At 50.9% G+C, this 12,971-nt stretch overlaps 1 protein-coding gene across 3 annotated transcripts in view; it reads left to right on the plus strand.

Moving 5' to 3' along the window:
- Nucleotides 1-4,371: 4,371 nt before the first annotated feature.
- Nucleotides 4,372-12,971, plus strand: part of FYB2 (FYN binding protein 2) — a 109,225-nt gene continuing 100,625 nt past the window's right edge. The window contains exon 1 of one of the 3 annotated variants that reach the window (XM_063939288.1): nt 4,372-4,619. In XM_063939288.1, the coding sequence (XP_063795358.1) occupies nt 4,611-4,619 (9 nt within the window). In that variant the 5' untranslated portion in view covers nt 4,372-4,610. The remainder of the gene's footprint in view (nt 4,620-12,971) is intronic. The other 2 variants (XM_063939289.1, XM_063939290.1) reach the window with 2 other exon arrangements.

Genomic DNA, 12,971 nt, shown 5'->3' on the forward strand with positions numbered 1-12,971 from the left:
AAAAACCCGTACACTGCGGGGCTGACTCAGGTTGGATTGCAATAAGCGATCCAACCACAAAAATTACAGAAAGGATGCGGGAGCATGCACAGGGCACGTCCTGCACATGTGCACACATTTTCTGCGGGTGCCCGCAGAAAATACGAACGCCTCTGCCAGTCAATCAGGCAGAGGCATTCCCGGGGCGGGGGATGGGGTCAACGCTCCGTTTCCTAGGCGGAGACAGAGCGTTGCGGGGAAAACGAGGGTGGCGTCATTAAAATGGGGGGTGCGGCATGGGCGTGATCCCCGCGTTACGTCAAACAAAGCTGTCGTGATCAAAAACTATATCGCCCTGCAACATCGCCCAGTGTGTAGGGCACTTCAGTGATTGATGTCATGTAATTATCCAGCTGGGAATAAATGGGAGCTGCCGTCTCAGGTGCTTTGTTTTATCCCATAGTCTTATCTGAAGCCAGCCCAGCTTTTGGATGCATGGAAAGTTATTTGTCAGTAATATATATCCTATTGGAAAGCCTTACTCTTGTTTCCCTGTTTGACAACCCTGGAAAAGATGTCCGTCCTCGGTGCACTCGGTGTACTCTCCGCCTAATCTGTCAGTAGTAGGTATTTACTTTGCACATTATGGTCCGATTCTGGGAGCAAAGCAAATAAGAGCCAGTAACTGTGCATCAGGGTAACACCATGCTGCGCTGCAGGTGCAGGGCCGGCTCAGGGTCTTTTTGCGCCCCGGCGGCCATAGGGGGCGTGGCTTCGTACAGGGGGCGTGGTCAGTTCTGCCCCCTGTACAGTAGTAGCGCCGCTGAGCTCATGTGCGGTGCGCGATAACGTCATCGCGCACTGCACCGCAAAGATCCTCTCCACGAAGGAAAACTAGACCCTACGCGTCTAGTTCCCTTCGTGGAGAGGACCTTTGCTGTGCGGTGCGCGATGACGTCAATGCGTACCGCACATCATTACAGAAAAGGTCCTTTCCACGAAGGGAAACTAGACGCGTAGCGTCTAGTTTCCCTTCACAGCGGGCAGTCCATGAAGGGAAACTAGAGGGGGCGTGGCTTCATACAGGGGGCGTGGTCAGTTACGCCCCCTGTACAGTAGTAGCTCTGATGTGCGGTGCGCGATGACGTCATCGCGCACCGCACAGCAAAGGTCCTCTCCACGAAGGAAAACTAGATGCTACGCGTCTAGTTCCCTTCGTGGAGAGGACCTTTGCTGTGCGGTGCGCGATGACGTCAACGCGTACCGCACATCATTACAGAAAAGGGTCCTCTCCACGAAGGGAAACTAGATGCGTAGCGTCTAGTTTCCCTTCACAGCGGGACAGCGACCAGCGGCAGCGGGGGGCACAGAGCAGCAGCGGATCTTGCCGTGGTGCGGCGCACTCCGTATGGCGCCGGCGCCCTCCGGAAGGCGGCGCCCCGGGCAAAAGTCCTGCTTGCCCGTGGCAAGATCCGCTACTGTGCAGGTGGGGCAGATGTAACATGTGCGGAGACATTTGAATGTGAGAGGGGTGCAGGGACGTGCAGTCAGGGGAGGCAGGGGAGGCAGTGCCTCCCCTGTCATTAATGAGTAAAATAATACAAAGAAGATACTTATGACACATAAGTATCTTCTTTATTATTTTACCTATCATTAATGTGTGTTTAAAATCACTTTGGGAGGCACCGATCGTGGTGCCTCCGTAGTGATTAGGAAAAGTATGGGGAGCGGGGGGCGGGCGCAGGCGGGGGCCCCTAGCAATGGGCTGGAAAAGCCCATTGAAATAACATGGGAAAGCGGCACCATTAGTGGTGCCGCTTTCCTACAGGGACGTGCTTTCAACCTATGAAAGCACGTCCCTGTGAGTGAGGCCACAGTGATTGGCCAGCGGATCCGTCACTGGATCCGCTGTCAATCACTGTATGGGGCGGCATCGGTACCTGCGGAGGTGCGGGCGGCGGAGGTGCGGGATGCGGCGGGCCGGGCGGCGGAGAGGCGGGCGGCGAGACGCGCTTTCAGGCTCCATGTGCAGAGTTTGGCAGCGGAAGCGGTACCCATTTCAAAAATGGCGCCTACAGCGTCATTTTTGAAATTCAAGATGGCTGCCGCGAGCCAATCATGGCTCGCCGCGTCATCGCCCCGCCCCCTCCCGCTGACTTATATAAGTCAGCGCGAGGCAGCGGCTGTCAGTCCGACGGCGGGAGGAGGAGCGGAGAAGAGCTCCTGAAGACGCCGTGGAAGTCCTGGATGGGCGGCGCTATGCAAAAGAGCTTAGCAGCCGCCGCCCCACAGGTGAAGATGCTGGAAGTCCTGGGAAGGCGGCGGCCATGCAAAAGAGCTTAAAGGCCGCCGCCTCCCAGGTGAAGACGTCGTGGAAGTCCTGGATGGGCGGCGGCTATGCAAAAGAGCTTAGCCGCCGCCGCCCACCAGGTGAAGACGCCGGAGGAAAACCCCAGAAGCCCTGGGGAGGTGGCGCCCTCCCAGGTGAAGACGCCGGAAGCCCTGGGAAGGCGGCGGCCATGCAAAAGAGCTTAAAGGCCGCCGCCCCCAGGTGAAGACCCAGTTTAATAAAGGATTTTTTAAAGAATGTGTTGTGTTTTTTTTTTTATATTTTCTTTACAGGTGGACTACAGGTGCCAGCGGGCCCTTTATGTCCGGGCATGCTGGCACTTGTGGTTCTCCAAGTGCCAGCATGCTGGGGCAGGCTTGCTGGGACCTGTAGGCCACCTGTAAAGAACAATATTACTATTCTTTGCAGGTGGACTACAGGTGCCAGTGGCCCTTTATGTCCGGGCATGCTGGCACTTGTGGTTCTCCAAGTGCCAGCATGCTGGGGCAGGCTTGCTGGGATCTGTAGGCCACCTGTAAAGAACAGAACATACAATGAACCCCGCACCCACCGCCACCAGGGGTGCGGGGCATAGCACTGGGCTATCAGCCCAGTGCTGGTTGTTGCTCGGGAAGGGGGACCTCATTTTGATTTTTTGGGGGCCCCACTTTCCGAGGAATTCCAGCCCTGGGCTGACTGGTTTGGGGGGTGTTTAATGGCATGGCAGGGGGACCCCACACTGAGTGTCTCCCCTGCTATGGCATTATCCCCCCTGGCTGGTTCTGCCTGGTGCTGGTTTTAGTGGTGTGGGGGGATTGCACTTTTTTTTTTTTTCGGGGGGGGGGGGGGGGGGGGGGGGTGTTTTAGCTGCAGTGCCTCCCCAGGCCCTGACCTCACCGCACGTCACTGGAGGGGTGTGTCCTAGCTGAAATCTAAACTGCAGTGTAATGAAGCTGCCAGCATTTGTGGTAGGGATGGTCATTGTCAAGTTAAGCATCGTTGGTCATACTTGCCCGAGAGGAGACTCTGCAGGAGACTTCAGGGGGCGGGGCCATGCTGTGGCATGATTCGCGTCATTTTAACCCCTTCCCCACCCCACAGACTCGCGAATATGGGAGATTATCTCTCCATCCTGCCCGCATCACTAGGGTGCGGCAGGATGCGGGAGACCTGCTACTCTTTCCGGGGGTTGCAGGGGGCTAACACAAAAAAAACAGGGCCTCCTGCAGCTCCCGGGAGAGTAGGCAAGTATGTCGTTGGTACCATTGATGGAAAACTTAAATGGTGTAAACCAGTCTTACCATAGTAGCCCTTTAATCCGGAACACTCATGCATTTCTTAGGTTCTGTGGCCGATTAAACCAGGTGAAATGCAGACTTGAATTAAGCCAGCCACAGAACCTGTGTAAGGCTCCGTTCACACATAGGCGGCCAAGCGGGTCGCGTTTAGGCCCCGCAGAACACGATCAGTGTGAACACAGAAACCCCCTCCCGACCAAGCATTACCCGCGTGGCCGCTACGTGTGGCCTTGGTCTAATTCATGAGTGTCCCACTCCCAGATTAAAGAGATAGTAAGGTAAGCCTATGTAAAACTATCTGAAAGGGAACCGTCAATAGTTTCGCCCACCGATGGTTATCCCTGCTTTTCTATTTACTGAGCTGCAAGTCAATCATTGCCTGGGGGCGGGGCCTTGTGGATGTTAAGGGGCGGAACTATTGCCGACACTTAATCGAAAAATAAAAATAAAAATAGGGTGGTTTTTATACCATCGATGGTGGTAAACCAACTCTCCCTCCCCCATACACGGTTAAAGTATTCACCCATTGAGTATATACCATTGATGTTTTTGAGACATCGATGGTCATCCAAATGTGGGTTTCATACAAAAGCAGCCAGTATTTACCCTGAGTGCAAAAAATAAAGCACACGTATGTGCACCCCTGGCAGTGCAGCAGGGTCGGTTCCAGATACAATTGTTACTTGCTCTTTTCATTTGCCCCCAATTCAGAATCAGCCTCTATGTTATTAGTCCAGTGTCTACAAAAGTGTAACCTGACTTCCCAGGTGTAGAATGGGTTTGCTTCCTGCACAGGAGAGAGGGCTGCCTCGTTAAAAAACCAAATAGCCCAGGTGTGGGAGGGACTGAACAGGACCTCAGGGGAAAACAATAAGGCTTGACAGCAACATAAGAGATGTTCCTGTTACAAGGAAGTAATGACATATGAAATGAGAGAATCCTGAGGTGCGACACTAGACACTGCTTTACCAAGACAGCTGAGGCTGGAGTACGGAGGAGGCATCATGGATATGGTAAGAAGGCTGATTATAGTAACTCAATGCTGCTTGTATTCAGTAACGGTGTCGTACTCTGCCAAACAGTGATTGAGACCTGGAAACGCACTATTACAGGGGCTTCTTCTGGCTGGTCCTCTGTAACCCAGTGCTCAGCAAGGATTTATACGCAAAGACTGCATATAGGTTATAAATAGAAATAAATCTGTTTTTCTATGTTCAGTTACTGTGGGGCTACTACTAGTTTAACCTGATTTACAACCAAAGTTATAATGATATTTGTGTCTAGAAATGAAGTGTAGAGCGGATGGAAGTTCATGTAATCTGGTTGTGCATATCTGACCGATGTGATTGTTTTCCACCTCAGGAGTACAGGTGTGTTAATTAGGGTATCCGTTCAGATGCTCGACCATGTTATGGTCGACAGTCATTAGGTCGACCACTATTGGTCGACATGGACACATGACATGTCGACATGCGTTTTTTAACTTTTTTTCTTTTGGGGAACTTTTCCATACTTAACGATCCACGTGAACTACGATTGGAACGGTAATCTGTGCCGAGCGAAACGGTAGCGGAGCGAAGGCACCATGCCCGAAGCATGGCGAGCGAAGCGGTGCACTAATTGGGGTTCCTGGTCACTTTACGCAAAAAACGACACCCAAAAAAGTTAAACTCATGTTGACCTTTTCATGTGTCGACCATGTGTCCATGTCGACCAATAGTGGTCGACCTAATGACTGTTGACCATTCATACCCGAACCGTTAATTAGTGACTGGCTGATTCTATTACAGTAACACCTGTGTTCCTGATAGATTGTAAAGGTGCACTGTTTGGGGAAGGGGGGATCTGTAACCGGATCCATTGCACTAAGGGCACGTTTACCAATGGCTGATAATATTGATCACTTTCTGCTTTTCACAGTTTATTCGCAAGTTTAATAGTTGCCCAAGTAATTAAGGTGTTAATTCAGACCTGTTCGCTCGCTAGGGTTTTTTTGCAGTCCTGCGTTCGCATAGTCACCGCCTATGGGGGGAGTGTATTTTAGCTGTGCAAGTGTGCGATCGTATGTGTAGCAGAGCTGTACAAACAGATCTTGTGTAGTCTCTGCTCAGCCCAGGACTTACTCAGCCGCTACGATCACTTCAGCCTGTCCGGGACCGGAATTGACGTCAGACACCCGCCCTGCAAACCGCTTGGACACGCCTGCGTTTTTCCATCCACTCCCAGAAAACGAACAGTTGCCACCCACACACGCCCTCTTCCTGTCAATCTCCTTGCGATCGCCCGTGCGAATGGATCCTTGGCGCAAACCCATCGCTGACTGCTTTGTACCTGTGCGACGCGCCTGCGCATTGCAGTTTGCGAAAACGCACAGCAGAGATCGGGTCTGAATCGGCCGCTAAGGCAGTGATGGGGAACCTTTGGCACTCCAGCTGTTGCTGAACTACACCTCCCAGCATGCCCTGCTACAGTATTGCTATTTTGGCATGCTGGCACTGAATTAAGGGGTCACCTCACCCCCAGCAGTCACAGCTTTTGGCTGTTGTGTGGAACCAGGGATTAGCACACAAATCATCTTTCTAATATTAATAATACAAGTATCCAACACCTGTCCTGATCACGTGTAATAATCAGGTTTGCAGCTTGCTGCTAGTCCATAGAGCATGCGGACAAACAACCTGCAGCCAATCGGATCCTCAGAATGATCGTAACAGTGGGAGATGGGTGCAGTGTGATTTTGTGGGAGGCAGTAATCGCTATTCTCCAAGAATGTCTGGGAGATGTCTGGCTTAGGGGGAGACCTGTCACCGTGCCGAATGATCAGGATATTTGTTTGCATGCTGGGACGGCAAAGATCATGTCGGCACCCTCCGTCTGAGTGATCACTGAGACATCCGTGGCAGGAGTACGCAATTGGCAGCAGCATCATTCATACTCTTATCGCCACTTCTGTGAATGATGGGGGTCATTCCGAGTTGTTCGCTCGCAAGCGGATTTTAGCAGATTTGCTCATGCTAAGCCGCCACCTACTGGGAGTGAATCTTAGCATCTTAAAATTGCGAACGATGTATTCGCAATATTGCGATTACACACCTCGTAGCAGTTTCTGAGTAGCTCCAGGCTTACTCGGCATCTGCGATCAGTTCAGTGCTTGTCGTTCCTGGTTTGACGTCACATACACACCCAGCGTTCGCCCAGACACTCCCCCGTTTCTCCGGCCACTCCTGCGTTTTTTCCGGAAACGGTAGCGTTTTTTCCCACACGCCCATAAAACGGCCTGTTTTCGCCCAGTAACACCCATTTCCTGTCAATCACATTACGATCGCCAGAACGAAGAAAAAGCCGTGAGTAAAATTCCTAACTGCATAGCAAATTTACTTGGCGCAGTTGCAGTGCGGACATTGCGCATGCGCATTAAGCGTAAAATCGCTGCGATGCGAAGATTTTTACCGAGCGAACAACTCGGAATGACCCCCGATGTTATCAAGTCTCACACAGAGAAATGGGGCATAGTTACCAACAGTGACATAACTAGAAATTTTTCTCCGCCAAGCCAAAACATTCTCTGGAGCTCCCCTCCCCCCCCATATTTGGCACTATAAAAGTGATGAATAAGCGCGTGCATGCAACATAAAAGGGGTGTGGCCTTGTTGAAAGGGGTGTGGCCTTGCAAGAGCAGACTACCTTATACCCCAGTTTTGTAACCTGCATGCCCAGACGTTAGCCACCACAGGAAAAACAATAATCCTGATTCATGCTCCTTACATTATTTGTCATTTTCCTCCTTATAGTAATGCCCAGTATACATTATGCCACACACTGCAATGGCCCTTAGACATTATGCCACACACAATAATGCCCATTACACATTATGCCGCACACCGTAATGCCCCTGACACATTATGCCGCACACCGTAATGCCTGTGACACATTATGACACACATCGCAATGCCCGTTATACAGTATGCCACACACTGCCATGCCCCTCAGACATTATACCACACACCGCAATGCCCGTGATATAGTATACCACACACCGTAATGCCTGTGACACATTATGCCACACACCGCAATGCCCGTGATACATTATGCCACACACTGTAATGCCCCTCAGACATTATACCACACACCGCAATGCCCATTACACATTAAGCCCTACAGTAAGGCTTCTAATTACTTTTAAATTACCTGCTTGTTGCCAGGGGTTTCATGCTCTTGGTTCCATGCACGGTGCCAGGGGTTTTCATGCTCAGGGTGTCATGCTCGTTGCCAGGGGTTTCATGCTCAGGGTGTCATGCTCGGTGTTATGCTTGTTGCCAGGGGTTTCATGTGCTGGGTGTCCAGCTCGTTGCCAGGTGGTAATGCTTGTGGTGTGATGTTTGTTACCAGGGGCTAATGCTTGTTGCTGGGGGGTGTGCCCCCAGTGCCAGATATTCCCCCCCCCACAGTGACAGATAAAAATATGCCCCCATAGTGCCAGTGTCACATATGCCCCCAGTGCCACATATTCCCACCACAGTGCTAGATACACATATGCCACATATGCCCTCCCAGTGTCAGCCACACATATGCCCCCAGTGCCAGATACACATATGCCTCGATTGCCACATATGCCCCCCAGTACAAGCTACACATATGCCCCCAGTGCCAAATATGCCCCCCGTGCCAGATACACATATGCCCCCAGTGCCACATATGCCCCCCTGTGCCAGATACACATATGCGCTGCTGTGCTGTGTGTGAGTCCAGGAAGGAGGGCATAGTGCGCACCTCTTCTGTCTGTGTCCGTCCTGTGTCTCTGGCAGCGGAGTTGCTGTCAAATGAAGCGCCGGTTCGTGAACCAATCCGAGCTCGTGGACCGGCAGCTGTGGCTCCTGACTGGCTGCCGGTCCGCGAGCGCTGATTGGCTCATGCCGCCGGAGACACAGGACGGACACAGGAGAGGGGCGAGCTGCGTCCTCCTTCCCGGACTCGCACACAGTGACAGCACTATTCTACACTAAATCCGTGGCGGCTCCCCTGCAGCCCTGCGCCTCCAAGCCTCTGCGGTGGCTGCGTGGGTGGTAGTTATGCCACTGGTTGCCAATTTTCGCTCTGCAGGGCCGGCTGTACCATAGACAGCTGCCTAGGGTGCTGGGATCTATGGGACACCACTGGGTCTACAGATCACAAAATTAAGTATGTCTCTAAAAGAATCATCCATGTTGTACTTAATGCAAGTGGTGGCTGTGGAACTTATATGTCACGCTTTCATCTGAAGTTCTTGGAAGTGGTGGTTGGGGGCAGTACGCTTAAGTTTTGCCTAGTATACCGAGAAACTGCACAGACCCTGCCCCTCTGGGAGGGAGAAGCTAGGTTGGCACAGCAGACGTTTTTTGCTGAGGGGGAGCATGGCTTAATATAGGGGCAGTGTGGGGGGTGATACGGCACGTGACACGTCCATTGAGGCTGTGCAGGAGGCGTGGCTGCACAATTAGAAACATCATGGAATGTTGAGATTATCAGCATTGTACAGCAGGGGGCGTGGCTACCATGGCGATATTCAGCACAAATTGCACCCCCAGGTTTCCAGTCTGATCACTTCAGGAGTGGCAGGTAGGATGGGCTCCAGGAGACTTGCCCACTCTTCCGGAGGGCTGGGATCACCACCCAATTTTCCGTAGCTTCCCATTTGTCCCAGTACAGTAGGCAAGTGTGGAATGGGGGGATCAGGAAGCCACAGACTGATAGTTATATAGTGGAAGGAGCAGGGTCTCCAGCAGCACAGAGTATATCAGGAGATGAGTGATGCATCAGTAAGGACAGGGCTGCATGTGACAGGGGCAGTGACATGATGTGAGGAGGGGAATGGCGGCAGCAGGAACCCACAGACTGAGAGTTATATAGTGAGAGGAGCAGGGTCCCCAGCAGCACAGAGTATATCAGGAGATGAGTGATGTGTCAGTGAGGACAGGGCTGCATGTGACAGGGGCAGTGACATGATGTGAGGAGGGGAATGGAGGCACAGGAAGCCACAGGCTGAGAGTTATATAGTGGGAGGAGCAAGGTCCCCAGCAGCACAGAGTATATCAGGAGATGAGTGATGTGTCAGTGAGGACAGGGCTGCATGTGACAGGGGCAGTGACATGATGTGTGGAGGGGAATGGAGGCACAGGAAGCCACAGGCTGAGAGTTATATAGTGGGAGGAGCAGGGTCCCCAGCAGCACAGAGTATATCAGGAGATGAGTGATGTGTCAGTGAGGACAGGGCTGCATGTGACAGTGACATGATGTGAGGAGGAGAATGGAAATAGATAGTACCTTGCATATGACTGATGAGAATAACGTTGCTGGTATGTCTGCAAGGCGTTTCTGTAACAAGAAAGAGATGACGCCTGATGAGGAACTGTGCTTCTAAAAATCAAAGATATGCAATACAGAAAAAATATGCGTGAGGAGGTGGAACCGGTATGAGACGCTATTTGGGCACTTTTCTCCAGATCATTTACTGCTGCAGATATTGGGAGCGTGCGCCCAAAAGGGTTTGTGGCTTCCTAGGACTTTCCATTTACATCACTGTGGGGGGGCGTGCTCCGCAGTCCAGGTCATGTTGGGCTGCCCCAGAGACTCTGCCTGAACTGTCGGCTCCTACACTGTGACAAGGCTGGGGGCACTATGTGATAATGTCCGAGATCAGCACCCGATTCCTCTTCACTGAGGAGCCGGCCTCTTAGTGTAACCCCCTGGAAAGGTGACACCCAGGTGCGGCCTGCACCTTCCGCACTCCTCTAGTATACCAGGTGTATTGACAGGTGAAGTTGGGGTCAGTTAGTCTATTTCAATGTGACAGGAGGCTCTTATGAGTTTCTATAAGGCCGAGTCAGGTTTCGGGGCCTAATTCAGCATGGATTGCAATTGCATAGCAATGCAAAGGCAGTAGGATGACCTCCTTGCTGCATATGCAATCCCAGCGCAGCAACTGCGTCCCTTACTCAGGCTGGCCGTCGCAGTAAACTGCATCTTGCCACACAGTCCTTGGCTTCACCACTCCCAGAAAATGGGGGCGACGCAACTCCGATCACACCGCCCCTCCCCCCGAATTCCTGCCTGTCTACCAGGCAGAGGCGTTTGCAATCCTGGGATGCGATGACATGACTCACACATGCGCAGAATGGGTCCTGCATCTGCGCAGTTTCCCGATAATCAAGAAGCTCGATATGCGTGAAATTTCACCACAACATTGCTCGGCTAAAGCGGTGTACACACTATACAATACTGAACTATTAATTGGGTGCTCGACCTGCTTTATTGTGTAGTGTGTGTATGAAAAATTGTTTCGCTGATAACCCAGAAAAATCATGGTCACAAATACGCTCTTGAGATGATCGCATCGATAGACCAAGACAGAAAATCTCGGCCTCAGTCTCCACTGTTGGGTGGGCGTTCTCAATCTGACCATATTTCCTCCCTTTTTCAGTGATTACATCGTCATCGCCCATGTAGGCAGAAAACAGGTTGCACTTTTTTTTTTTTTTGTTTTTTTTTATTAAATAGAGTATAGCTCAGATATTGGGGAATTTAATTTGCTGAAAAATCATTTGTCAGGACACGTTGGGTATGGATCCCCGCCGGCAGTGGGGCGAGCGGGATTCCGGGTGTCGCCATTGTTAACGGTCGGAATTCCGGCGTCTGCATCCTGAATGCCGGGATCCCGACAGCTCTAGAGAGGGGTGTTTCTCCGTTTCTAACGTAAAGCTAACTTTTTTTCTTTTAAATATCAGCATGGCTCAATTGTTTTATATCCATCAAAGCTACAGATTAAAATGTCATGGCACCTCTGGGACCGCCACTGCTAGGGACCCATACAAGGGGCATATCATGACCGGCCTAAATTGCTTGTTGCTCATTGTCACAGACATCCGCGTGAATGGGTCACACAACCAGACCCCGACCGCTGTGCTAGCTTCACCCAACACTGTTTAGGCTCCGTGTAAGAATGCAGAGAAGGAATGCGGCTCACAAGCTGCAAATATGCTTTAAAAATGCCGTCAGATCTTATCGGGGAGATTGGTGACAAATGTCAAACTGTAAAATAAGATCCCGCAGAAGAGTCGCATGGTGTAGCACAGGTGGGGTTCTCTTGTAGACATTAGATTTATTGCATTGTTTAATTGTGCCCCATAAAAATGACGGCGAAAAACCTAGGGGCAAAACAATTACTGACATCTTTGTTTTTCTTAAAAACTGTCCTCGCACTGTCACCTAGACCAGGCAGCCGGATCTTACCAGGTGTCAGCATAGAGACCTTTGTATAGAATCCTATTCATGACGTATGTACGAACATTGTACACAAAAGGCAAAATAAAAAAACGTATCACAATGTTTGCTCCAGTTCTCCAGAAGAATACACCGGGTACCCGTGATCTAAAAAGTCTGAGGTTAATGAATCCGTTCCCCTCTGAAAACTCAAAGCTTCTGAACAATTCCATTTTACGGACAAGTGATGTGCGTGCGAGCGCGGCCAGGTCTAAGCAGGACTAAAGGTATATCCCTGGCCCCAGGTTCTGTAAAAGATGCAAGAATCTCATTATGGGGTCAATGCAATTACATGCAGTCTTACAGTGCATCCGGAAAGTATTCACAGCACTTCACTTTTTCCACATTTTGTTATGTTACAGCCTTATTCCAAAATAGAATAAATACATTTTTTATTCCTCCAAATTCTACACACAATACCCCATAATGACAATGGGGGCCATTCCGAGTTAATCGCACGCTGCAACTTTTTGAAGCCCATGCGATCAACTAGACGCCGCCTAGGGGGGAGTGTATATTGCATAGCAAGGCTGCGATCGCTTGCGCAGCCGAGCTATACAAAAACATTTTGTGCAGTTTCTAAGTAGGTCTGGCCTTACTTACCCACTGCGATGACTTCAGCGTCTCAGGTCCCGGAATTGACGTCAGACATCTGCCCACCAAACGCCTCGACACGCCTGCGTTGGGATCTCCACTCCCCGTAAACGGTCAGTTGACGCCCCCGGAACGCCTTCCTCCTGTCAATCACGGTATGATTGTGGCAGCGATCATTTTCTTCTTTAATTCAGTTGCTGCCCGGCGTTCCCTGTCGCCGGGCAGCGACGTGCCTGCACTTTGCGCCCGCTGTGCATGCGCATTCAGGACCCGTTCGCATGGCTGCGAAAAAAAGCAGCGTGCGATTGGGTCGGAATGACCCACGATGTTTAAAAAAATTTTTTGCAAATTTATTAAAAATAAAAAAAACGAAGAAATCACATGTACTTAAATATGCACAGCCTTTGTTCAATACTTTGTTGATTCACCTTTGGCAGCAATTACAGCCTCAAGTCTTTTTGAATATGATGCCACAA

Source organism: Pseudophryne corroboree, chromosome 9 (assembly GCF_028390025.1).
Source record: "Pseudophryne corroboree isolate aPseCor3 chromosome 9, aPseCor3.hap2, whole genome shotgun sequence".
Taxonomy (NCBI): domain Eukaryota; kingdom Metazoa; phylum Chordata; class Amphibia; order Anura; family Myobatrachidae; genus Pseudophryne; species Pseudophryne corroboree.